The sequence below is a fragment of the Urocampus carinirostris genome, chromosome 15 (genome assembly GCF_059441175.1).
Source record: "Urocampus carinirostris isolate Australia breed hairy pipefish chromosome 15, RoL_Ucar_1.0, whole genome shotgun sequence".
NCBI lineage: Eukaryota > Metazoa > Chordata > Actinopteri > Syngnathiformes > Syngnathidae > Urocampus > Urocampus carinirostris.
Genome location: NC_142363.1, coordinates 24,345,989 through 24,373,606, shown reverse-complemented (window position 1 = coordinate 24,373,606; position 27,618 = coordinate 24,345,989). Strand labels below are relative to the sequence as shown.

General features: G+C 37.7%; 2 protein-coding genes, 1 long non-coding RNA gene and 1 other non-coding gene across 12 annotated transcripts in view; 3 read left to right on the top strand and 1 right to left on the bottom strand.

The window, feature by feature from the left end:
- stard9 (StAR-related lipid transfer (START) domain containing 9) overlaps nt 1-5,220 on the top strand; it is a 38,284-nt gene extending 33,064 nt beyond the window's left edge. Inside the window, exons 25-32 of the mRNA XM_088354980.1 lie at nt 152-295; nt 840-900; nt 993-1,147; nt 1,262-1,326; nt 1,405-1,610; nt 2,338-2,417; nt 3,371-3,532; nt 4,879-5,220. Coding sequence (XP_088211106.1) covers nt 152-295; nt 840-900; nt 993-1,147; nt 1,262-1,326; nt 1,405-1,610; nt 2,338-2,417; nt 3,371-3,532; nt 4,879-4,974 — 969 coding nt within the window. The 3' untranslated portion in view covers nt 4,975-5,220. The remainder of the gene's footprint in view (nt 1-151; nt 296-839; nt 901-992; nt 1,148-1,261; nt 1,327-1,404; nt 1,611-2,337; nt 2,418-3,370; nt 3,533-4,878) is intronic.
- Nucleotides 3,202-7,944, bottom strand: LOC148351936 (uncharacterized). Of its 2 annotated transcripts, none has more exons than XR_015852924.1 (2): nt 7,784-7,944; nt 3,202-3,563 (listed from the first exon to the last, which is right to left on the bottom strand). It is a non-coding gene; the product is annotated as an uncharacterized LOC148351936 (long non-coding RNA). The 2 variants fall into 2 exon arrangements; XR_015852925.1 differs by lacking the exon at nt 7,784-7,944 and adding an exon at nt 5,905-5,992.
- The window catches only part of sptb (spectrin, beta, erythrocytic), a 65,249-nt gene continuing 45,379 nt past the window's right edge, over nt 7,749-27,618 (top strand). For 4 of the 8 annotated variants that reach the window (XM_088354975.1, XM_088354974.1, XM_088354973.1 and 1 more), the window contains exon 1: nt 24,680-25,172. In XM_088354975.1, the coding sequence (XP_088211101.1) occupies nt 24,719-25,172 (454 nt within the window). In that variant the 5' untranslated portion in view covers nt 24,680-24,718. Of the gene's footprint in view, nt 7,925-8,177; nt 8,206-15,576; nt 15,867-24,679; nt 25,173-27,618 lie in introns of those variants that run through there. The other 4 variants (XM_088354979.1, XM_088354978.1, XM_088354976.1 and 1 more) reach the window with 2 other exon arrangements.
- LOC148351935 (U2 spliceosomal RNA) lies at nt 20,805-20,995 on the top strand. Its single transcript, XR_015852982.1, has one exon. It is a non-coding gene; the product is annotated as a U2 spliceosomal RNA (small nuclear RNA).

Below are 27,618 nucleotides of genomic sequence, written 5' to 3'. Positions count from 1 at the left end.
ATCCTAATGTAATAACCTGTATAGATCAAAAGGTTGGAAAAAAGAAGTGGTTTATATTCCCAAATTTGTGGGTTGTAAAATATGTGAGCTAATAGGAAAAGGAAGAAATTTGATTATTATTATTTTTAAAAAAAAATGTATTTATTGTTAGGATGACATGAGGCACGGAACCAGAATCAGCAACAGCACTTTGTGCACTGGGTCCTGCCTGAGTCTGTCATCCGGACCCACGTCGGGGTACAACAGTGGCAATACTCTGCAAATGCCACTTTGCAACACATCAACTCCTGGACATGTGAGTGACAAAAATTACATATTGTATACCTGCAGTGCCATGCAATTAAGTTATTTTTCAAACATCATATATTTTGAGTTTTTTAGGGTAACATTATACAAGGTGTTTAATTTTTTTTTAGCATTTGAGTATTTATAATTATTTATTGTAATGAATACAAGTATTTGCCTGTACTAACTCACAAGCGGACAATATGTATACAAAAAAAAAGTAATCTGCTAGAGATGGTTACCCAAGATATTCTTCAGCGTAGTTGGCAGGAGCTAGAGTACTGATATGACGTATGCCGTGTCTCACATATTGAACATTTTGTGAAGTAGTTCACATAATCCACAAGCTTTGAATTTCTTATTCAGATTGGCAAGAAAAAAAATATTTTCATCTTCAACATTAATTCTTTACAATTTCATTTCCCTCAATCATGTACTTTCTGTGTTATTTATATCTTAAAATATATCAAATATTTTGAAACATTGTATTATGTTTTTTAATGAATTATGCTATTTTGATGATTTCATGATGACTAACCATTTTTCTCTTTTAGACGACCACCTTCCTCGAGGAAAGTGAGAATGCTTCCTTGCGATGCTCTGTTTCTCCTCACGGTAAGTCCCAATCTAATAACTGGGCACTGGTTAACACACTGGTAATACACACGCATGGCAACCCGGTTGAATGCATCTATTTTGTTGGCTAGAGGCCCGTCTTGAGCCATCGATGAGCCTGTCGCTTTTGTCGCCCCGGTCTTGCACTCGGCGTCGCGCCGCCTCCTTCGGCTCTTCGTGCTCCTCGTCCGTATCCGCAGGATACCAGGACATCACGGCCACCCTGCTGGGTCGAGCCCTGGCTGAAGTAATATAAAGTCAAACATATTTTCAACATCACAACAAAAACTAAATAGAAAGAACAAGTATTACAATTGTATTATTTTTGGTATAATCCTGTTAATCTTTTGGGGCTCTAAAGGTACGACTGGCATGCTGCGGTGATTTAAGCAACCTGGTGGAGGGGAAAGCTTCTGCAGGCTGGAGGTGAAGTCCTCAACTCATTGAAATCCATTTTGATGTATGAACACCCTGATTTATGGATTAGCCTTTTGATGAATCCAGACACCATGGACAAGAGCGAGGCGTCCAGGTTTACTACAGAGAGTCGTCATCAAGTCCTTCCGTGCACGCCTTCCTGGGGGTCGCCGAACTAGACACGTCCCCTGAACGTCTGTGGGCAGTCCTCAGAAACCCATGCAACGTGCAGGACTACCACCCTTCCGTCCGCAGTGCATGGACTCGTCAGCTAGATGGCAGCACTCACTTGGGTTAGATAACCTATTATTAACCATGATGAAGCCTAAATAAACACAAAAGTGGCGGTGCGAAAGGGAAATATTACCCCATTACTTCTCAACCTCCGCCAATTTCTCCCCTTATTATTGACTGCAATTCCCCTATTATGTGATATTAGACCTTGCAAACACAAAACATCACCTTTTTACACACAGCAGGACAGACTATGTAGAATACTGTCAGAATAATTGCAATCTACGATGGCACTGTCGTCTGCTACAGGTAGCCCAAACGATCCGGTTAAGAGCAGAAATGGGCAAGAATTATTTATACATTTATTTTATTTTTTTACCGTACAAAAATCTTAGGCGTGCACAATTGGAAATGATCCAAAAAATGTAAAAAATATGGGGAAAACATCAGTTGACCAACACTACCGCTTTACGCTTTAAACTGACACTTTTGTTAAAAACACCAGCGTTATTTTTTTTTTCTTTTAAAAAAAATACTGCTTTTTAAAATGTAATCAAAAAAGCGTCTTTACTCCAGACAAGTATTTTGGTGGGCAGCGCGGCGGGGCAGTTGTTGGCGCACTGTGCCGCGGACGCGCTAACCACTGGGTTGCCCTGTCGCCCTATATTTATTATTACTTACTATATTATTTTATCTAAATCATATTTGTTGTTAGCTATCATTCTTTTATATTCCTTGGGTCTTGTTTTTTTCCCCTTGTTTCATGTTGAAAATGTGTTTGTCCAGTCTACATTCTAACAGACATGACCAGCTGCCACCTTAACCAGCCGCGCGATTTTTGCTGCATCAGCGCCGAGTCCCAACAGGTTAGTCAGCTACAGTAAAGATGAAAAGCCTGCACACACCTCTTTAAAGGTGTTATTTTTTTACTCTAAAATATGTTCTTGTAGCTCAGGGGTGGGCAAACTTTTTGAGTCACAGGCAACATTGGGGTTGGGGGCAGGGCCGGAAGAAAAGATTGACGCGGTTAATTTTTTGTAGATGCCGACTGAGAGTCTTAAATTCTACACCTCAGCAACACATGAGGAAAATAGATACCATAAGTCAATCCTTTTTTTCTTGTTTGCATTTAACTGCACAAGTTATGTTTTATTGTCTTATTTGTTTATAAATGGACCATTTCATCCAATTGGTTTTGGAACAATAAATGTATACATAAAGATATGAATTAAACAAATGAGAAATTAAATTAAGCAAAGTAGGTTGTCCATTTTTCAAGAGCTGAATTATAACATCCATCCATTATCTGTACTGCTTATCCTCAGTAGGGTCACGGGGGTGCTGGATCCCAGTCATCTTCAGGCAGGGGAAACCCTGAACTGGTTGCAGGGTACACAGAGACAGACAATTCACTGGCTCATTCACACCTAGGGACATTTTGGACTGGATATTTTACCTGACACACATGTTTTTGGGAATGTGGGAGGAAACCAGAGTGCCCTGACAATCACACAAAAGCACAGAGAGAACATGCAAACTCCATACAGGAACGTTCGATCTCATGACCTCAGAACTGTGCCGTGGACGCGTTAACCACTCAGCTGTTGAATTATACCATTCGTGTCTAAAAAAAGCTCAATGCAATTGGGCTAATTCAGAAGTGTTTTATTGCATGAGATTAAATATCTTGATAAATAAAATTGATGTTCTAAAAAGAAATTTCCTTTGGGGTAATATGAATGATTGCTGTCACATATTTGACGAGAAATTGTTCATCAACCCCAAGTTTTAAAATGGAGAAAACCATTTATCATCTCAGGGAGACATCCGCGTGCTGGCCATGCAGTCCGTTTTCGACGAATCTCTCCCACGTCCTGGCCCGGACGCCGTCCGAGGCGAGATGATGCCCAGTTTTTGGCTCCTGCAGCCATTTAGACGAGAGAGCGGGCGTGAGGCCTCCCGGATTGTCTACTTGCTGCAGGTTTGCGCCATCACATCACCATATGAAAGTCCTAAAGTATTCATACAAAAAAGTATTGTTTTCTTAGCAGGCAATTAAGCACATTTGAAGATCTTTTTCTTAGTTTAATTTTTTTTAAACTCTTTGAGATGATATAAAATATTCTAATACAATAGGAAAATAATACAAAAACAAATATTTTGATTAATTCTAGTATATTTTGGGGGGAATGTTTTGCTTGGTTTGCATTAACTTTTTTTTAATCTATTTTGAACTTGTAAAGATAATTATTTTACATATTTTACTTGTATTTATTTTGTCAATATCTTTTTATAAAACATCTTCAAATGAAAAAAAAACATGTGTTCATTTATCTAGAGGTGTTTTTATTCAAACATTTTAAACAAATTATTAAAAAATGCTCCTTTTAAATATTTTTTGATTGAAAGTATTTTAAAACTTCTATAAAATTGTAAAATAATACAAAAACGATTGTATAGATTTTATATTTTTGGGTAAATATTTGTGCTTATTTTAAAATAACTAAATATTTGTACTCTTGTGATTTTTTTGTATAACAAAAAAATAACAATAGTTATAGTGTATTCAACTAAGTAATTGAAGGCTATACAAAAGATGATCTGCCTTGACTATTTTACAATTTTTTTAAAACAAGCAATAAAAATAACAGTTTGAAAATATATTTATTTTAGTTATTTAGAAAAAAAATAGAATATATAAAATTAGAGTATAAAATTTTTGTAAAATAAAAAAGTAATACAAAAATTTTTTGTTTTATCATTTTTCGTGTAGGAAATTATGCTTATTACTATTTTTTAATCTATTTAATTATAATTTTTTTTAAGAATAAGCAATTTCATTTTTTTTATACATTCAAAAATATTATAAAAAATGTATTTTTAAATCTGTTTTTTTTACTTTTTTGAAAAATAAGAATCTCGATTTCATTTTTTATATATTCAAAAATATTTAAAAAATATATTATTTTTTAATCTTTTTTTTACTTTTTTGAAAAATAAGAAACTCGATTTTATTTTTTAATATATTTAAAAACATTTTTTAAAATGTAGTTTTTTAATCTTTTTTTTTTTTTACTTTTTTGAAAAATAAGAAACTCGATTTCATATTTTATATATTTAAAAATATTCTTAAAAAAATTATTATTTTTAAATCTTTTTTTACTTTTTTGAGAAATAAGAAACTCGATTTCATTTTTTTATATCTTCAAAAATATTTTTTTAAAATAAAAGAAATAATAAAATGTTTTTTGTAAGAGTAATAAAACTGTGCATCCAAAGTATTATTTTCATTGTTTAAATTAACGTTTGCTGGTTTTTGTGTTCCAGGTGGACTTGGGCACTCCTTTCCTGCCGGAGCAGCTTGGTTCGGTGACCCGCCGGCAGGCCGCCATTATTGCTGATCTTGTCGCAGCCGGCACGTGATCGGGCACCCCAGAGAGACTCCGATACTTCATTTTGCACCTGTCTTTATTTTGTATTTATTTGTTTCTTCCTTCCCACACCGAGAGCACTACATTTTTACCGGCAGCTTTATTTTGAAATATTTGAGGGTTGGGTTTGTTCGTACGTTTTTTTACATCCTACAATGCAAATTTACCAAAGATTATTTTTGTCTTTGTAGCAAAGTATAGTTGTGTTCATCGTTTTAAGTCACCCTCACCGGGATTCTTTTTTAAAAAAATTGATTCAAACTATGCAACTTCTCATTGAAAAAATCAAAGACCAAAAAAATCTAAAACAAGGCACAATGAAGGAATGCAGTTAATTAAAAAAAAGTTATACTATTTCCTATGCTATTGTCTTAAGAATTGCCAATGTATGTTTTTATATCCAGTATGCAAAAACAATTGTCTGCTGCTTTTATATTACAATGACCAAAGATGTTTATACGTTTTGATTAAAAAGTAAACAACTACATTTTTGGGGGATTGTCTTTACACATTTCAAACTTAAAATTCTGTGTGGTGTTAATAGTCAAGTCATGTTTATTTGTGATGCCCTTAATCACATGGAGTCTCAAAGGGCTGCACAGACTATTATGGCACCATCCCCCGATCTAAAACCCACATGAGGGCAAAGAAAAACTCAAAAACCTCAACATGAGGAAAATGAAGAAACCTTAAGAAGGGACCGCACGTGAGGTAATCCCCCTTCCAGGATGACCAGGCTGCAGTGGATGTTACAATAACATTACGCAGATATCATCAACAGGAAATACAGGTCATTCATAAGCTATAGAATAGAAGTGTGTTTTAAGCCTAGATTTGAACAGTTCCACTGAGGTTGCAGATCGAATCTCAGGGGGCAGAGCATTCCACAACAATGGGGCCCGAATGGGGAATGCTCTCGAACCTGAGGATTTCTTCTTGGCTCTTGGGATCACTAGTAGACCAGCATTTTCAGAACGAGGGCCCCGGACCGGAACATAGGAAATTGAATCTGAAAGATATGAGGGAGCAAGTCCATGTATGATTTTGTATAATACCAACAGAACCTTATATCACATTTTAAGCTGACAGGGAGCCAATGCAGGTTAGCTAAAATCGATGTCATGTGATCAAACGTTCTTGTCTTAGTTAAAAGCCGCGTTGCAGCATTTTGACCTATGGGAAACCGGAAAGTAGTACATTACAGTAATAGATGAAACTAGGTTACGATTTATTTTGCGGATGACCTAATGATTTCAAATACCAATAAAAGTCAAAATATTAAAGTCAAAAAGGCAAATGGTACAATTGACACCCAAATTATTATGGTGGTGGATGCATGTTACGATTTGAGAGTGCTCTTAGGCTTGCATAATCAAAACAAAAAAAGTCAAAATATTGAAGTAAAAAAAAAAAACAGTCTGCTAGTGCAAATGATACAAAACATTTATTGATTTATATATCTATCTCTATGTTTATACATGGCTCAGGGTCATTATTGGTACTATGGGTGCTCTAATACAAGTAAGATCAAAATATTAAAAACTAAAAAATAAATATGTCAGAACCAATGACCATATTTTTTAAATTTCTTTGTTTTTGTATTTCTCCCTTGCTTTCTCCTTTTCATAGATCCTTTCTTCTATCCCTAATTTCTTTTTTTCCTCCTTTTATCTATTCATCCCTTCCTTTCTTTCATTTATTTTTCTTTATTTCTATCTTCCCTCCCTTCTTTCCTTACTCCTTACTTTACCTCCCTCTTGTTCCCTCCTTTCTTTCTTTCTGTCTGTCCATCTTTTTCCTTTTTTTCTGTCTGTCTGTCCTTCCCGTCTGTGTGTATGTCTGTGTGTGTGTGTATGTGTGTCTTTGTGTCTGTGTTTCTGTCCTTCCTGTCTCTCTGTCTGCCTGTCTGTCTGTCTGTCTTTCTACACATTTTAAATGTGGCTAAATATTTGGGTTGATTTAAAAAAAACAAAAAATAGATTTTTTTTTAATAAATACGGGTCTAGGTTACAGGCGGCTGGGTGGGCGTAGCCCCATGCTGCAGAGGTTCAAGTCCAGCTACTGTAACCTCCCGTCTGGAGTTTGCATGTTCTCCCCGTGCTTACGTGGGTTTCCTCCAGGCACTCCGGTTGCCTCCCAAGTTCCAAAAATATGCATGTCAGGTTAATTGGCTGCTCCAAATTGTCCCTAGGTGCGAATGAGTGAGTGAGTTCTGTCTCTGTGTGCCCTGCGACTGGCTGGCAACCAGTTCGGGGTGTCACCTGCCCACTGCCCGGGGATAGCTGGGATGGGCTCCAGCGCCCCCGCGACCCTACTGAGGATAAGCGGATCAGATAACGGATGGAGGGATGGATCTAGGTTACAATTTGCACTGTTGATCCCATCTTGAATACAAAAAAGGAGGAAAAAAAAACTTGGTACAAAAGACACTAAAACCAGTTTTTTATTTTACATTTTATTAATTTGAACAGTGTTAGTGTGGTGTTTGTTATACATGGTTCCAGGTTACAAAGTGTTTTGGGTGTGTGTATTTTTGTTGTTTTTATTTATTTACTTTTTATTATGTTTATTTTGTATTTATTTTTATTTATTTTAAGCCCACGCACACCTAACTCCAGACACACCACTTGAATGAATGCAGCCCCACGCAGGGAATGTATCGTCCTCCACACTCGTCCCCTATGACAGGAGGGGCGCCCGCTCGTTATTTTTAACCCCACAGGGCGGGTCAGTGGGCCGGCTGCCTCTCGGGAATGAGCGTGGAGCCCCTCCACTCATTTTCTTTTCTTTATTTTTGTTACCCTCGTTTTCTGGTCCTCGTCCACCAGTCACCTACGTGGGGACCCCGATGCGTCCACGGGACCTTCAAGTGACCATCAGCTGGGACAAGGGACGCCATTTGGACGGATTCTATTTCAAAATTGAGTGGCGAGTTTAAAAACGTGAGTGTTCTTAATGGAATTTCGTTCTTAATGGAATTTCGTTGTGTGGCTGTCGTTCGGCTCCACACCCCAAAAAACACCTGTTACGGCGCCAAACTCCCCCCTCTGCTTACCGACTCCATATTGTTTCAACTCGAATGTTTTTAAACGTTTAATTATCGTCATATAGACTTCTTGCGCGTAAAAGGACTCGTCACAAAGTCTTATTATTTTTGGGGTCGTTTGTTTTGTGAACTTGAAATTTAAAGTTGGCCGTTTTGGTCGACGAGGAGGGTTCAATTGTAAGTATTAATTTTTTGCTGTTAAATGCGTCAATAAAATTGTTCAAACTAAAATTAACACTTTTTATAGGCTTAATACGAAACAAATTTGTAGAAAACGGATCAAAATGTTTTTGGAAAAAATAATTTATTTTTGATACCAAATAATGGTTGTGCTACTCTAGGCCTAAAAAATGATTGATAATTTACGAATTCAATAACTAAGTAATCATAATAATAAAAGAACTACGATTCGGTACAGTAACTATATTTTTTTAAACTTAAAGTGGAATTTTTAGAAAGGGACTGAAACTTTGTAAAGTATAGTAAATGAACCAAAATGCTAGCTATTAAATTGTAAGCTAAAGTGCTTAGTAAAAGACGTAATACGCTACGATCAAACTATAATTTATCAAAACAAAATACATATTATTTAAAATGTATCAATCGTTTTGATACCTTTTGAACGAAGATCAAGCAATTGCTAGAATCTCAACTTTTCAACTTGAAATTTTGAATTTTTTCTTATTAACTTTATTATGAAGGTTACAAATATTTCTTATTATTCTTATTATTAATCATTTTTTAACCTAATTACCTTTGGGTGTGTCTTTGAAACTTTTCTATTATCTGCATAATGCCAGCAATTTGCCTTCTTTTTAAATCTATATATTTTTAAAATAACTACGTTTTAATTTTGACCATTTTCTGACACGTGTTGCCCAATGCAGTAACTAAATTGTTATGAATGAATTATCTCTACAATATTACACTCAATTAATTGTGTTTTTTTCTACAATATATTTAACAATTGTTCTGTGTTCACTTTCAAAGCGTTTGTTTTAGATGTATAAAGTCCCATTCTCACATTAGTTGTAAGCCTATATGTTAATTTTCAAAATAACACTTTTTTCTGCTAATTTTCTGACGCATACCTGTAACTAAATTGTCATGAAGGAATTTTTCTATTACAATTTTCTAGAAAGTATGGCAAAGACCAGCCCTTTGAAACTCTTTGTGATAAAGGGCCAGTGTCTGAAACTCATGAGAAAAAGTTACCAGACACCAGGGCAGACAACATTGAAAAGTTGCCTGCCCATTTTTCCACAACTTGAAATGCAATAAGACTAATTGTAAAAAAATGCATTGTTGCAAAGTATTAAGGATTGATAATCAGAATATATAACAAAACAACACCTTAAATTTAAGTTTACTATAATCTTATTATAACATTCATTGCATGTATATGACATCGCTGTTTTTCATCTGCCATCTGTATGAACCTGTATTTACTCATCTTCATTTATACAATGTTTGCGTTGCGTCGTCTGCTACAAGCCACGTGAACTCATTTCACGATGCTTTTAATGTACTTTTACGTTTTGTAGCGTCATAAATTTTGTTAGCTTCTTTCGAATCTTTCTTCTGGGGCTGAGGTTTTGGCTTGCTTCCTGACCACTTATCCATTTTTCTTGTGTTCTCTGTGCGTCTATTTTGGCAAAAAATTCGCGACCTTATAACGCTCGGGAAAGTCCTGAAGCACGAAGTTATTCGATGCAGGCTTCTGATTAGCTGCAGAGTATGCAAATTGCCAAATGAACCGAAATTTTCAAATCCGATGAAGATTTTGAAATCGGAATAAAGCAAACGTTTTATTCAGGTTTTTTTTCTTTTCTTTTTCTTTTCTTGAAAAAGTTGTTGGCCACCCGGGCGGAGACGTTTTATAAGTTGTACGCCCGACGTAAAAGATGCACGCCCCGGGCGTCCGGGCAAACGTTATTTCAGACACTGGCTATACGAATAAACATGACTTGACTTGACTTGACACTTGAGTAATTTTTTTCTGCAGTTATATCAGAATTCGAATTGTCTTCATTGTTATTTTTTACAACATAGTGGTCAAGTCAAGTCACATGAATGAATATATGAATATTTATATGTACATTTTCTATACATAGGAAAAATATGTATGCAGTTTTGTGCTTCTTTTGGCCAGTGATGACTCCAGGGAAAAAAAAACACTCCCTGAGCCTGTTACGTTGTTGTCTTTAGGAACCTGTAGCATCTGCCAGACGGCAGCAGGTTTAAGAGGTATAGTGGCCAGGTTGAGAGGAATCCTTCATTGTCAAGAGCCAAGATGAGAACCGCAAGTTTGAGAGCGTTCTCTATTATGTTGTGGTATGATAAAGGGCTAAACAAATAAACATGACTTGACTTGTTGGCCCTGCTGTGTCAGCGTTAGCTCGCAATTTAGACCGGGAAGAGACGAACCAATGATTTTCTGGGTCGTGACGATACACTCTTTAAGCTTCTCGTTAACAATTATTCTTTTATCATCAGCTTATGCGATCCATCGATGACTAAAATAAAGGTTTTTGGCAAGCCTTAAATAATTTTAGTCTATTTAATTGTCGTGTCATCCTACAACTAAGCCACCAGTACTGAGTGTGTGTTCAAAATCCTCAGCGTGAATAATGTGCACTAAAGCGGGAGCCAAGAAACATGAACAAGTTCCCCTTTTCAATCCCCTTAAAAGGACAGACGTGTGTGGCTCAAGCAGGACTTTCTAATGTAAACAAGCCCCTAGGAATAGTTCGTGGCCTTGTTTCCTAAAGCCTTTTAAGTTTGTTCTTTTATTCAGCTTGCATTCAAAGCTAAGAGTGAGTGGAAGAAGATGCTGGCAGAACTGTTTTGTTTCGTCCGCCACCCTCACCTTCCTCCTCCTGTTTCTCGTCCCAGTTGTTGCAGTTGGAGTTTCAGAATGCAAACTGTAGAATGCAGAAGGTCACACATGTCGTTGTCCCAACTCCCCCGTCTCTTATTTCATCCTCTGCATGGAATAAATGCTCAGTGGCATTCAGCTTTTTACCTAGATTTTTAAATGAAATTCTTAAAGGATAAATCAAAGTAAGATAGTTTTTTTTTGTGGTCCCAGAAAATGTAATAATACCTCTTCTATTAATGTAGCTTCAGAGGAGAAATGCTTACAACTTAGAGCAGTGTTTTTCAACTAGTGAACCGTGAGACCTTGTCTAGTGTGCTGCTGGAATTTGCCCAATTTTATCTTTCCAAGAAAATCAGGCCATTTTTTCTATCTTCAGACAAGGAACTGTAATAGTAATCCATATCAGTAGGTGGCAGTAGATTTTTACATCCTTTTTATTTATTCATTATCTGCTCATGAGGTAGCACAGTACATTTAATAACTTAATTTGTTTAAGATTGCACTGTAAAAAATAAAAAACATAAATAAAGCATATCATTTTTTATTTTAAGTATTATTTTCTTTTTATATTCTTTCACTGGTCAACTAACCCCTCATCAAGGGATGGGCAGGGCACCCGTATGATGCGGCAGGGGTAAACCAGTGAAAGCTGTCGGGCCCTGCTGTTGAACAGAAGAGTGTGTTATGTCACCCTGACCAGAGTGAAATGGCTGCTTTCTTGTATCCCGTTTTATTTGGAGGGACGAAAGCATGACCAACTTGGGTGCCGAGGTGCTTAACTTGTATGGGTGTTTGGGCATTTATGTTGGCCATGGTCCAAAAATTTTGTGTGTTTTTTGCTACTTGTTCGTCTTGCTTTCGGTCACCCCTCTCGAGGGATATGACCAGGGTAGATAGGTAGATAGACCTTCTTATGAGGTAGTACAGTGAAATGTTTGACAGCTTCATTTTCAAACATTTTCAACAGACGGTGAATTTCCTCAGTCTAATTTTTTTGATGAATTTCTTTTCAATGTAACGAGCCGCTAAAGCTACTAGCTGTCACGTTTATTTTAGTGGCCAGTGGTGGCCGGCTGTTTGATTGGAAGCATACAACAGCCTATCACAGTCGCGTAGACAGTCACGGCCACCCACCCCACATTTGCTTCTGATTGGTCGGCACCGTTAATACCTGATTGTGACAATTCCGGTTGGCCAAACACTCCATCACTCAAACAACAAACTATAAATCAATGAAAAAAAGCCTTGTCTTGGGCAGCGTGAGGAAGGTAGATGGAAATGTCTTATCTAAAAGCTTTTACTCCAGCTCTCCTTGCATGTGCATAATCCATTTATGTTTTCTCTCCCTATTTTTGGTGTCTACTAAAGTGAAAACTTACCACACGAGCAGGTCGCCATTGGCGTTCTTCAGCCAAAGGCGTCAACGCCAAATTCCCCACACAGTTAAATCCAGGTGTGTGCCAGACTTAAAATGTTAGAAATGGACCTAAATAAGTTTCTTTATGTCTGTTCAAACCAACGGCTTCAAATCCAGTGTGGCAAAATTGAGCTTTGTTCTTAAATTTGAGCTCGTGGCTTTAATTCAAGTACACTCTGTCGCCTGAAATGTACAGTGTATTCTTTATCTTCTGTGATGAATGCAGCTATGGTCGTCATACTCCAGATGGAGAATCACCTGTAATGTACAGTATATTCTTTATCTTCTGTGATGAATGCAGCTATGGTCGTCATACTCCAGATGGAGAATCATATTGTCTAATAAATGAAGCCAAACATTTTTTATGAAATTCAATGTAATAATATAAATAGTATTATGACATGCAATATTATTGAGTAAGTGCTGTACAGTGTAGGGCAGTTAAGAACTTTAGGCCAAATTGTGTGCGCATACACGATAAGCCCCGCCTCCTGACCCACGCCAACCCCGACCACGATAAGGTCCCCCTGTGAATCCGTGATAGCGTTCAGTAAAGTGGGGGAAACCTGAAGGTCACGTCATTGAAATAGTCATTTGTGGGGGGCCCCCTCTACCAAAAAGAAGCTTAGTGAATGTAGTACAGGGAACCCCTGCAATTTAAAAGAATAACATATGCTGGAAGAATCTATTGTTACAAACATTTCCCAATATGACTTTTCAATTATGACAAAATGTTCATGGCAGAGGGAAAAACCTTTAAAGTTTTTTTTGACCCTGTGTTGCATTATGTTTTAGTTTAATCATTGAGGATTGGGCGACATCATTTATAGCCACTTCTTTTGGTTAAGGCAAAATGTTGACCCCCTGCCCCTCCCTATGGCGTGCACACAGAAGAACACGTGATAAGGGTGCTATGTGGCGGCCTGATAAAACTACCATTCCGCGCTAAGAATGAACAAGGCGGCAGTTTTGGGCGGGGTCAAAGTGACAAAATGGAGCGGCTAATAGATGTATGTTGTCCAAGAAGAGTAACAGCTCATCGGTATTGCGTTATTTTAGCATACATCTACATTTTTTTTCTACTAAAGTTTAATCGAACAAAAATTCAATCATTGAAATATATCATTACACATTGTGATGTAATTGAAAGCCTTAAAAATTACAATCTCAAGATTAAAATTTTAGTGCAAAGTTAGAAAAAAAATGTACAGGTATTTTCATTGTTTTTTTACTCAATACTATACATTTTGCTCAAATTAGGAGAGTCAGTTCCAACCAATTTTTGTCATTTAGACTCATTTTTGAAGGCCTACAGAAGCTTTTGTCCTGTAGCTATATAGAAATCGGAAAAATGAAAAGAAACCTTAAACCGTCTTTTTAAATTACATTTTAAAAAAGTATGTTATTTAATAAACAATAGTTGAACGTTGCTACACTTCTTGAAAATTCCGCTACTCGTTTCCAAGAAAACTTCTGAGAAATACGGCTTTTGGTGAAAAGATGCATTTCAAGCAGAACTTTCACTTGGGCGCTTTTTTTGGCATTTGTGATACCTCCAAAATCTAAAAAATTCTTTGCATAAAAAACACAAGGGGACTTTGCTTGCAAAATACACCAAATTGATGCATGAACGATGCAAGAAGTTTGCAAGTACTATTCAGCGCCCAATGTTTCTAGTGAATTGATCGCACAATATCGGTCACCTTGCCGATTGCGTTTCTTTGAGCGTCCACGTTCCCTTGAGCGACAATGTTCCATCGGCCAACTACGTTCTTGCAAATATACGCTTGCAAATATACACGAAACGTCCTCCCTCTCTGACCAGACAATAACAATTTGTCATCTTATGTTGCTCTGTTAAAGTATTAATTGTCTGCATTTGTCTATTCCTCGGAACTCTCTCCATTTTGCTTCAAAACGCCTACTAACCATATGGGGCTGCCTACACACACTTATACGCTGGATGTAGGAAGTGGGCCAAGTGGCTTCCTCGATGGACAAAGACGTGATCAAAACCACTCCTGTCATGTAACGGTGATTTATCATACATGAAACTATTCCCAAACGCTTGATACTTATCAATGAGTAGAGCCAAACAAAACAAAAGTTAAAAAAAAAAAGGATTTTTAAGTATTGGCACTATTAGAAAATACCTTTTGTCAAGTCAAGTAACATTTATTTTCCAGAGCCCTTAATCACAAAATGTCTCAAAGGACTGCACAGGCCACACTTACACTATCCCCTAATCTGAAACCGACATGCGGATAAGGAAAAACTAAAAAAATCTCATCATGAGGAAAATTAACACCTTAAGAAGGGGCCAGACAAGTGGTAATCCCCCATCCAGCATGACCAGGCTGCAATAGATGCTGCATTGGGTAACAATACACAAAACATAGTCATCATTGATAAAAACATAGGTGATATGCAAATAATGAATCAGTGTGAAAAAAGTGTTTAAACATTTTGACATTTTTTAGATAAGCGATGAAATATTTGGACACTGGACTTAACGACTGAATATTAGTTTGTTTTTTGACACTAGGTAAATATGGCGAACAAATTTGTTGTTTATAAATACATTGTTTAAGTATTTTAAAATATTTTAAGTCAGGTATTATTTTGAACACTTACATTTTTGACAGCGGAATATATATTTTTTGACGCATTTTGATATTTTTTTTTTTTCGCTGGCTGACTACATCAGTATGAAAAAATTAGAGGTTTTTAATATCTTCAGATATATTTAGGGCAAATGTGTTAAAATTTCTGATTTTTGGGGGTGTGATAACTACATAAATATCAGTGGTGGGTGTGTTTTTTGAATAACGTTGAAATATTTTGACATATTTTTTGAGTTGTCTTCTTTTCACAGACTATTGACGGGATGGCTAAATAAGTCATGATGAAAAAGAAAACGATTCTGAAAAAGATTTTGTCTCTTTAGGCATATTTATAGTTCTATTTTTATGCAATTTATATTTAAAGATTTAAAAAAAGAATAGTAATTATTTTATCATAATAAAACTACAATTTTACAACTTAACAAACTTTAGTTTCAATGTAATGTTTAGTTGCTACAAATAAGTATTTAAGGAACATGTTATAACAAATTAATTTCGACAAAACAATTTAATATTCTATGACAAAGTCTTCCTTTTTTCTTTCTCTCCGCAGTCCCTTATTATGTATAATTTCCCAAAAGTTCTTTATCAACCCATAAGTTAGTGTGCTTTTTTTTCCTTTCCAGATCGCTACCAGGAATAAAGGCTCAATTTTCTATCTTTCTTTTCTTTCTATTTTTTATTTTTGTTTTCAATTTCAAAAGAGAGGACCAGAGGACATCCTCCACCCAACCCTCAGCCCCTCCGACCATCCCTCAAACTTTCACAATGACTTCCACAACGGACTTTGACAATGCAGAAATCACGCAGCAATACAGCCGCATCAACACTCGCTTCGAGCTTCCCGACGAGGACCTGGACAATGACAACAGCTCGGCGCGACTCTTTGAGCGTTCGCGGATCAAAGCCCTTGCAGGTATGTATTTGTTGGTTGAACCCCATAACCACTCGGGTCGTAGGGACACTATTTTCTCTGGTGTGTCTTGGGCGAGTACAGCCCTGTGGCGGCCATCCCTTCCTTTATATTTAAAGAACTCCGATTTTACTTTGTGTTTCCCAAATTCGGTTATACTTTGTCCCAGCACTTGTTACATATTCACGATCATTTACGACTTTGTATGTAAAAATTACATTGATACTGTAATTGGCTGGCCGTGAATGAGTGAAAAGGGTAGTGGCTTCTCAGTATTTGTCTACCGCTAAAATTACTTTGACTTAAGCCTAGCTAGAGAAGGTCACCTGACTCAAGTCCAACGGTCACCCACCTCTGTCTGCCGCATTCCCGGAATGACTCCCCGTTTTGACGGATGTGCACAGCTGTTGGGTCGCTAGCTTGCTGCTCTTTGGCATTTTCCACCTCTAGCTTTTAGTGGCTACAATGCACCTGTGCAACTACAAGCTAGGTTTTCAAAAATAGACATTTAATAGAAGATTTATGGAATAAACATAGATTGTGCCCAACCACGAGTATCTATTTGGTATTTATCTTAAATACATCTTGTAAACAAGCCAGGGACAGAGTACCATTACTTATGCTGCAAGGATATTTCGAATCTGCACACGCACGGTGACAACTCTAATCCCAAAACAATGAGGATGTGGTAGCTCGATCGGTGGGTGCAGGTGAACCCGGAAACCAAAACAGAGACCAATATTGATTGGTAAAGAGTGATAGTTTAAAGTCTGCAGATCCATGTTCTAATATTTCGTGGATGGAACAAAATATTTCGCCACTAATTTGTAAGTAGAGATTAACTGAACCATACATGGTATTGTTGCCAATTAGTCTTTTTTCATTAGTGTGCTTTCTAGGGACCACAATCAATAAAAGCGAAATTACATAAATTGAATACAGAAACAAAACCAGACAAAGCCAAAGGTCATTTGATATGTCACAAAAGCAAAGGACGTAGCGAAATCGCCACAAAGTTTGTCTTTCAACAAAAATATGAAAGCCACAAGTGTATGCATACTGTACAATGTGAGACTCAAAATTTTGGAGTAAAATAGTTTTCCCCCAGTGTTTAGGGTCTAATGTCAGAATTGTCACACACCGCTGCCCGCCAGTGCCGAGGTGCGGCTCATCTCTGAAGAGCGGGCTGACGCTTTACACCGAAAAACATCAGCAGCCAAATTATTAAGGTGCTGTATCTAAATCAAGTTAACGGGCATCCCCTGATACTATGGTTACATGGTAACCATGGAAACCAGTACTATGTTTCATATAGGGAAGCAAACCCCTACCCCAGAAACCTTACTAACAAGACATGGCTGAGCCAGGATGTACTTGCCATAGATACACAACAGGAAGTTGTTCCCAGATAAAGCTGGCAGTTAAGGAATCTGTGATACGTGAACCAAAAAAAAACCCATAAGGAATTCGGCCAATTGTTGCAAAAGCTTTTAAGTGTCAGCAGAAAAATTTAAGGCATAAATTAAATCCCTGAATTCCTTGTCACAATTTTTTAATCCCAGCCATGATCGAATTATTGAATTTAATAATAGCAAAATGATTTATTTGATCAATTGTTGAGCCAGATGAATAAGGTTAAGCAAGTACCAATACCAGCTATTGTGCAGAAACCTCCTGTTTTTTAAATCTCAGTACTCGCATTATAGCGCTGCCTCCTTGTGGTTATTTAACAATCAGGAAATAAAAAATAAAATAATTGTAAAATGCCATTCAATATCAAATAGCAAACACCTGAGTAGCCCGAGAACAGGGTTCTGAAAATCATTGCGATTTTCTAGTAAGTGATTTCTAACGGAAATGATGTTATAGTGGTCTAATTATTACGACCTGTAATAAGAGCCTTTGAGCCTTGAATATGTCACAAAAGCAAAGGACATAGCGTCGTCGCCATAAAGTTTTTTTTTTTTGCAAGAGAACTACGAAAGACACAAGTGATGCAATGCATATTGTGATTTAGGATCTGTTATAAGTATTGCCACACACAAACTATTGTCCGTCAATGCCAAGATCCGGATAATCTCTGAAAAGCGGGATGACACTTTAAAACTAAAAACAACAGCAACCAGATAATGAGGGTGCTGTATGCAGGTCAGGACAGGAGGCTTCTCCTGCTACTAGTATCCATGAAAACCAGTGGTATCATACAGTGTTCATTTTACCTCTGAATAGTGATGAGTCCCGGGGACTCGCATGCTCAAAAATCTATGGGTCCCAACAGAGATCTATGGGTCCCCAAAATTTAGTGTTATCGAGGTTGAAATTGTAAATCCGTGACAAATATATATAGTAAAAATCTATATATTAATTCAGTTTTAATCATCAAATTATGAATTCATTTTCTGCATCAAATTATTGTTGGTAATATACCGATTAAAGGGATAACCACAAACCTGTCTTTTTCAATTTTCTCCTTTTATACTTCCTTTTTTTCTTAACTTCTTTATACAACATGATAATTCGTAAATAATGCATCAAAGCAAGTGAGCCGTTTGAGAGCCGGCTCTCTTGAATGAGTTGAGCCGAAAAAGACGGTTCTCTAAAAAGAGACGGACTTTTCACCACACAACTCGAGATCGGCGTGCAGACGAAAACTCGAACCGCGAGACCAAAACAAAATCTGCCGGATCTGCCTGACGAAAAGTTTGGAGTGCGGTAAATCTTTGTTTAAAAAAAAAATGTAATCGGGTAATAATGACAATTTTGTGTCAAAAAAGTTGCGTCCCGGGGATGCACGTTGATTTGAGACTATGTGTCCCCAGCAAAAATGATGCGTCTAGGACGCAGGGACGCGGGCAAACGAGAACACTGGGTATCTGTTTCTTGTTGGGGGTAAAGCCCTACCCTGAAAAAAAAACGTTCTGGAGAATGATGGGGGCCGCCAGGCTGTACTTGCCCAAGACACACCACAGGAAATGATGCTCCGACAACCTAGGTGGTTAAGGGATCCGTGAAACGTGAATAAGCCACATTGTCGTAACATAAATTGTTATTATAGAAATTGTAAACAAAATGATAGCCCTTCTCGCCAATCAGTATCAAAAGTATAGCTACCAGCTTAAAAAGTTGGTGACCTCTCTACTGTAGAATTATAGGTTTTTCTATAAAAATCTCATTTATTGTATCCTAAGGAAAGGGAATTTTTGGACCAATGGCATTGGAATGTGGTATCCTTCGCTTCTCTAGATTTGTGAATAGGTCTTCAATTTGTGGTATTAAATACCTACTACCAAAAAAGAGGTTCGAGTAAAACATCTTATAAGATTTAACACAGTTGTTCATTTGTTCCTTTCTACTCAATGACAAAAATATGCATACTGTGTTTATTTGTGTATGACGTGCACTATTTGCGCTGAGCTGCATCAGGAATTGAACTTGGGTCGCAAAGGTGAGAACCCCAAATCTTAGCTACTGGACCAACAATGATATAGATGACACATGAAAAGGCATTTGATTTTATCGTATTCATACCATTTCTATTCATATTACCAACCCAATATTTTCAATGAATTTATTTAATGTCCTTCAGAGTCCGACTAGTCATCAGATGCACCAAAGTGTGGATTCCCTCGTCGTGCTTTTATGTGTTGATTTAAATCTTTCAGAATTACTTTGTTTTCTCCATTCTCCAACGTTTGTCCCTTGAACAATGACTAAAAATAGTGTGATGACGAGATAAAATCGAATACCTATTCGGCAAAACCAGGGTTTGCCATCTGTTGCATTGTGTCTTTTGTGGCACATTTTTGCTGTCGACGTTTGTTAAATTTTATTTAACTCCTAGACGTAGTTTTGTTTTAATTCCACGCAACAGCTAACTTGTTTACCAACAACTTAACCCGCATCTTTTCCCAAAACTAAACCGATGATATTCTGTTCGGAAGACGCCTAGCTAACTTGCGTGCTAGCTAGCACCTGCGTGAATTTTGGCGGAAGAGAAGGCCTCGGACGCCTAGAAAAACGAGAAAAGGTAAGGAAGATAACGTTTGTCCAAACTTCATCATGAATATTTAAGTCACTTTTAACACATTCTGGCTTTTGTTTTGCGCGAAACTGTTTTTAAGGCCTCCTTGGGGGAGGTTAGTATTCGGTAGGGATCGGTTTTCCGGCTCTTTTTTAGAAAACTGGTTCTTTCGGCTCACTAAAATCAGCGGCTTCCCAAACGGCTCTTTAGTTATATTTCCAACAATAATTACATAGTTTCCACTAAATAACGCTAGTTGTATCCTCCTCATTTAATTTAATAGCTTTCATATTTTTTATACATGCAAGGAACTTATACCATTTTACTATAAACTGTTAATGAATGTGGAAGTAAAGCAAGAACGAATCATTTAAAACACAGGGCACGCAAAAAAAAAAATCTACATTTAAAACACAAATTATAAACATCGAAGCAAAAAGAAACGATGTGAGAGTGATAACGCGCTTTTAAGGCAGCCGGCTCCTGCTTGAGGGGGAGCCAGCTATTAAAGCCATTACGTTCGCGAACGATACATCACTCGTCCGGGCTACATTGGTTTATCGACAAAACTGCTATTGTCTTTGGATTTGTAACTCATTACAATGACTTGGTTATCTTTGCAATGCTTTATTGGAAGAAAACGAATATCATGACGATTATGAAGATGAATGCATGGGATATATTTATTGCCGCTTTGCAATTGGTCGGAACTGTGCCACGTGACTGGAATGCTACGCTGTTGCATATCAGTTTGATGATTTTACCCTCGATTCGTGTTGAATGAATGGAAACAGAGTAACAGTGCTTTTGGTTAAAGCGTATTTATCCAATTTTGGTCTTAACCCGTTGCATTATGGTAAGGCCATTGGTTTAACTGATCGTGTCAGGTAACAAAGTGTGTCTCAAAACCCATTGTAGGCATCGCTTCTCGGCCTTTTGGCTAAGATCAAGTGTAGTATCTGTTCTTATCAGTTTAATATCTGATACGTCCCCTATCCGGGGACCATATATTAAATTGATTTTTGGAACTGGGAGATGGAATAGGGGCTTGCTCCGTCCACTCCACGCATCGACCTGGTATTGCAGTACCTCCAGGAACGGTGCACCCCCTACTGGTGTTAAAGTAAATAATGATCATCGAAATTGTGTCTGATCTTATCATCTTCAAAATTGTAATTCATTTCAAAGTTAGTCATTCGATACCGCGTCCAAGGATAATTTTTCGTGTATGATGCATAGTAACTATCAGTTAGAATCCTCGTCGGACGTGAGTTTGTAACTGTTTAATTTCGTATTAAAGATGATATTTGTTTGTTTTGGTAACAGATAGAATGAATGAGGAGCGAATGATGAAATTGATCTATAGAGTAGAAGTAAATGGAAAGGAGGCCATGAGGAAGGCCGCGATTGACGTGTATGGATGGTGTTATGAGGTCTAAATAAAGTGGAAGCTAGAGCTCTTGTTGGTTATAGGAATGAGTGGAGAGGTGTTGTAAAAAGACAGTGGGATGTTGGACACGTCTAAGGGATGGACAGGGCACCATATGATACGGCAGGGGTAAACCAGTGAAAGCTGTCGGGGCCTGCTGTTGAACAGAAGAGTGTGTTGTGTCACCCTGACCTGAGTGACATGGCCCCTATCACGTGTTCATCTGGAGGGACACCCCTCTCAAGGTATATGACACGGGGTAGATAGATAGATTGTAATGATCATAGTATAACTCGCATGATAGTTGAACATCTATCACATGTAGTAGTAAGGTGTATCAAATCATATCACCCACATGTAGACCGTAAATATGTTGTATGCTTGGTTAATCCAATAATTTAGAGAAGCAGAATTCACACCCTGATTACATAAACAGGTGTTTGAAGAGTGTTTCAACGCCATTGTCTGTTTGTGCCCCTTCAACATGCAGTGTTTTTACGGGTTTGTGAAACTCTTGAATTTTAATGTTGCGGTTTCAAGGATTAAAAAGTGCTTGAATTTAGGGTGAAGTCCTGGTAAATGCCTGAATTGAAATATTTCACAAAAAGCCTGTTAAATAATGAAGCAGACACTGCTCTCTGTTGGCTTTGCTTTGCCATTGCATTTCTTCCCTTGTGATTACCGGCAGCTGGCATTAGTTTGTATGGCATCGTCTAATAGAGCGTCATCATCCCCTTAAGGGTTATGCTTAAGAGGACAGGAAGTTGCTACACCTAAACAGGACACTCTGAAATGTGTATCACTGCATGTATAGCGTATCAATTTTGGGCATTTATTGGTGTCATGTTAAGGAATTATGTTGGCGTTTCCCAGTAGTAAATTGTAATGCAAATGGAAGCGACATATTACCGTTATTTTACCCAACACTTACATGTGGGGGGATTTTTCAGAAAAATGTTTACACTCGTATTTTTCAGAACCACAAATATACTCATGATTTACTCAAGCTCTAACAATTACGGGTATATGCCTGTATAAATGCACATGCAAGATTAAAAATCACATTTGTAAATCGCATATTTATTTGTGGCTCTGCAAAATACCTGATCCGCACGGGATTTCTTCTTTAAATGGTACTGGAGAAATGGAAAAATTAGCTTGGAAAGTCTTTAAAAAGTGCTTGAATTTGGCCATGAAAAAGGTGTACGAACCCTGAACATGTGAATTTTTGAAGTAAGGACGTAAAACAAGGTGTCCAAACAATATACGTTTTTGGACTCGGCCTTCGTCTGAGAGAATTTCACCTTTTTTAAACCGTTCTCCCTTGCATTTATTCATCCATTTTAGGACTTAATTGTGTGGACACGTCCGTCATACTTTGCACCTGTATTTTAATTTGATGATATATTGAACTGAAAATCCCAAATTAAGTTGTTGGTGAAGCTCATTATGAAAAAATATCAGATAACTTTCAAGACTTTTTTTCCCCCTCTCCAAGGGGACAGGCACTTTTAAAAAAAAATATAAAGCACAGAGAAAAAGACAAAAAGAACGATCGACAAATGGTGTCAGGTTATGGCACAAAATTGATTAGAGAATGAAAAACAACCCCAGAATATTTTTAATTTAAGTCTTCTGGATAAAAAACACAACTCAGCTCCTCTGAGTTGAATGTTGAAGTGTCCTTGGGCAAGACACTGAACCCCTAATGCTCCCAATAAGCAGGTTGGCAGGCACCTTGCTTGCTATCAATGTGTGAGTGTGTGTGTGTGTGTGAACGGGTAGGTGTGAAGCCAATTGTTGAGTGGCTTGAAAAGCACAGACGATATACCATTTACCATTACAACAACTCCTCATTTTTGTATTATACTATTTTCTTCCCTGTGATTCTCTGCATTTGTATGTCTTGATGGTTGAAATGAAAAATGAAATGATCTGCATTTATATAGCGCTTTTCAAGTCAAGACTTCCCAAAGCGCTTTACAGTGTGCTTCACATTCCCAATAGCGGCCGTGCAGCCATGTAAGGCGCTAACCTGCTTATTGGGGGTATTAGGGGTCCAGTGTCTTACCCAAGGACACTTCGACATGTAACACGGATGAGCCGGGAATTGAACCTGCGATCTCTTGATCCCAAGACGAGCTCTCTACCTCCTGAGCCACTGCCGCGCCAACCAAAAATGTTTGTCATTTTTGACGATTTGGAGAAATTTTGCTTCTTTCTGTCCCCTTTTAATTACTTTTTACGATAGCAACAAATAACTAAACTAATATAAAGATTAAGAAACATAATAAATTAAGGAAGGCGCAGTTATTTTTATTTGAAGGAAAAAGTTTGTGTTTCTTTTTTGACAAGTTCACTAAACTACGGTTGGCTTCTTTTTTCCCTCATTCAACATGGTTTCGAATTAATTTTCATATTTAATAACCTGTAAACCAAAACAATCCTAAATTTTTTGTTCGAACTAACTAGTGCAATAGCTAGCACTTGCATGATTTTGGCGGAAGTAAAGGCCGCGACACTATCGGCACAAAAAAAACACGCATTGAAAACAACAAAAGGTAAAATAATGTTTGCCAAAAAACAAGCAAAGAAAACATTTTAGCAGTTTTCAAATCCTCCTGCCTTTTGCCCTGTGAAAAAACATTGTATTTTTAAGGCCTCATTAGGGGACGTTTTTGTTCGGAAGTTACTGGAATTCTAGCTCTTTTTCAAGAACAGTCTCTTGCGGCTGACTAAAATTAGCCAGCTCTTTTGGCTCCCTTACTGCACCTAAATCCAAATGTGATCCATAATAATGAAACACTACTTGAAATGAATCATTTTACAACTTATGTTATATCACTATGTTCATTTTGCTTGGGCAAGCCACTGAATCCCTAATGCCCCCAATAAGCAGGTTGGCGCCTTGCATGGCGCCGACCTGCTTATGAATGGGCAAGTGTGAAGCACATTCTAAAGCGCTTTGGGAGGTCTTCATTGACTTGAAAAGCGCTATATAAATGGAGACCATTTTCCATTTACCATCCAATGTTTTGCCATTGTGGCCATTGATATTGCTCGACTGATCAATCAATACTCTTCTTTTGTGCATGTTATACACTAATAAATATGGTAGTTGATTAAATAAGTGACTTTAAATTAATAATACCTGTAAATAATAGATCCAGCATGTTTGGGGCTTCGCTGAACCGAATGAGAACAAGACAGATGCAAATTATAGATGCAATCTGGAGATGGTCGGGTGCTGCCTGAGAGCGGCGGCATTATCACACAAGTAACAAAGATGATAAGGGAGGGAGGGAGGAGTTAACTTGAGGAAAAGAGGACAGAGCGCCAGGAGCCAGAGGAGAGGAGAGCCGCCAACTCCACTACTAGTTTTTATCGTCGGAGAGCGGGTGGAAGATGAGCAGCCCTTGCCTGGTACGGGCGGCCCCCGTTAGCCAGCCCCGACTCCGGGATATGAGGATCAACCTGAAGTCCTCCAAGCCCCAAGACGGCAAGGATGGCAGCGCCCGCCGATACCCGCCGAAGGAAAACGATGCCCCAGTACGCAGCCGGAGCACCCCGCCACCCCACCGGGCAGTGAGGCGGGCACCCAGAGGTCGGGGCAAGCAACCAGAGCATCACCCAGAGAAGAACGGCACCGTCCTGCTGCAGGTGCCACTTACCCTCCCGGGGCTTGGCCCCGTCTGCTCGCCGGCCCCTTCCTGTCCACGCCCTGTCCACCTGTCGTCTTCCTCGTCCTCGTCATCCTCCTTTTCCGTCCGGAGCATAAAACGGGCGCGTTGGCTTAGCTCTAGCGCCTCCAACATTTACTTCAACTCCGTCCTGGATGGTCGCTTTAGGCAGCTGCAAGGTATTACGGGGTCAAGGAGGTGAAGGGTGGGGCCTGTCACCTGGGTTTTGACCTTCCTCTATGCATGTATTAGATCAGTGTTTCTCAACGGGTGGGTCGGGACATGAAAGTGGGTTGCGGTCCCGTTTTAGGTGGGTTGCGGGACTTTGCCTTGGAAAAATAACGCTAAAAAGAAAAAACAGTGGGCCGATTACACTCCTAAAGTAAATGGGGATAATGCCCCACTCGATCGCTTTATTCTGTTTAATCAACGCAATTGAGACGAAACAAATTTTATTTTATTGGTATTTTGTTAGTTTAATTTGCTTTTTCTGCCCATAATAATGGGTCCCAAGAAAATTGAAAAAAAGGTAAATATATGATAAAATCTACTTTAAACTGCTCAATCCTCCCATTGGAGACATTTGAGAAACTGAAATGTTTTCTTGTTTATGTGGCAGCTTGTCATTAGGGTGGAAGGGTGGGTCTTGAAGTCAGACCAGCTGAGAACCACTGTATTAGATGTAACGGTGGAGAGCAATAGTTTTTAATGGCATATTAAACAGGATTTAGAGGTTTTTTATGATCAACCTAGCTTTTTATCAACTGGTGAACAGCTGAATCACACCCGCAGTATTGACAACATGTACCCTATTTATTAGTGCTTAACAACCACTCCTGTATAATGCACACCCCTAATTTCTAATTAAAGACCAGTATTAAAGTTTGTTTCACTTTTTATCAGCTCAGACTAAGCATTGTAAGTGACAAAGATGAATACATGCAGGCATGATTAAAATAATTTTTGACAAGGTAAACTACCAACAAAAATGTATGATGTATTTATTTAATGTCATTCAAAGTCCGATTGATCATCAGATACACCAAAGAGGGTTTTCTCATCGACCTATTTTGCGTTTATATCTCTCAGGACGACTCTATGGTTTCTCCTTTCTCTAACATTAGTCTGGTGCCCTGAAATTGGGGTGGGGGAATTGCTGTAGAGTAGGGTCATGTTCGTTCCTGCGGGTTTTTTATTTTGTTTCCTTTTGTTAGTGTAGCATGAAAAGGGTGAAGGTAATGAGGCCTTCAAGTACAGTTCAAACATTCAACCCAAACCCCAAAAAAGATGAAAAAAGTTTAAAAGAGCAGTCTAAAGAATGCACCTACGGGCATCATCAACTAGCTAACAGAGGCTGTAATGATGACACAAGCCAGGAGATTGCGAAAGACTCAAAATTCAGCTCCAGTGTGCAGAATTATGTGGATTATATTGCAGTTAATAATTTCAAAACCTATTTATTATTTCAATACAATAATTGTAAGTTATATTATATAATATATAATTATATATATATATATATATATATATATATATATATATATTATATAAAGAAGGCATGCAGACATGTTTGGCAGCCTTCTTTCTTTTTAAATTACTTAAAGTAAAATCATTGACATGCACTAGTGGATTTTTGTCCAGTTTTATAAAAAAAAAAAAAAAAGATAATTAAGTAAAACCAAAATATATTGTTTGTACTTACTTCAAGTTTTTGGACTAACTACACTGTAAGTAACTTTGCCACTCTGGTATTAAGTAGTAATTTATTTATCCGAAGGGCAATGTGGTTTCGCCCCACTTGTTCACTGACTTCAATAATTCATAGCAGCAACTTCTAAAAAGCTTTAGGGTGTTTTTCTCTCACGTTCAAATCAGGGGTTTTGCTTGATTTGCCTTTCATTTTTATTTCTTTGATTTGATACAGTGACAACAGTGCATTAGAGAAATTAATATTGAAAAAAATGTCGGTATGAACTACTTCAGTTGGGGAGCTCGAGATGAAACCTCATCTAGTAGCGCTTTGGGTGAGGGTTACTGTAGTTTAATGTGCATAAAAATCATTACAGCCACACGCTTTAGAAACCGCCAACAGCATCCTTTAAATTCTGCCCTGAGACCCCCAACGGGAGAGTTTCAATTTTTAATTAAAACTAACGACTGTGGTTATGTCATCCCAAAATGTTTAACTCTTTCAAAAGCCAAGGAGGTTGGAGCTATGAGTGATGAAACACTTAATGGCTCAAGCATCAAGGATTATTTATTATTACAGTTTGATCCAGCTGATATGAACGTTTTCAATACCGTTTTCACTAGTTGCTGGATTCTGGATTAATATACTCCAATCCAGAGTGCCTTAAACTTTTTGGAGTGAAGTCACTCTCTTTGCATTGAAAAAAATCTTGAGACGCACTACTTATAGAAAATAATTTCAAGAAATTAATTTTCTGGTCTCGTTTCATTTGAATTGTCAATACAGGATTCAATGTACCCTGAAGTTGTTCTCATCATTGTGTCTTGAATATAATTTATTTTTTTGTGGCGGCCACGGTTAGGAAGTGGTAGAACTGATGATTTTTGGGGTACTTTTTATATTATTGGACAATGGAGATCAAAACTAGAGAACAA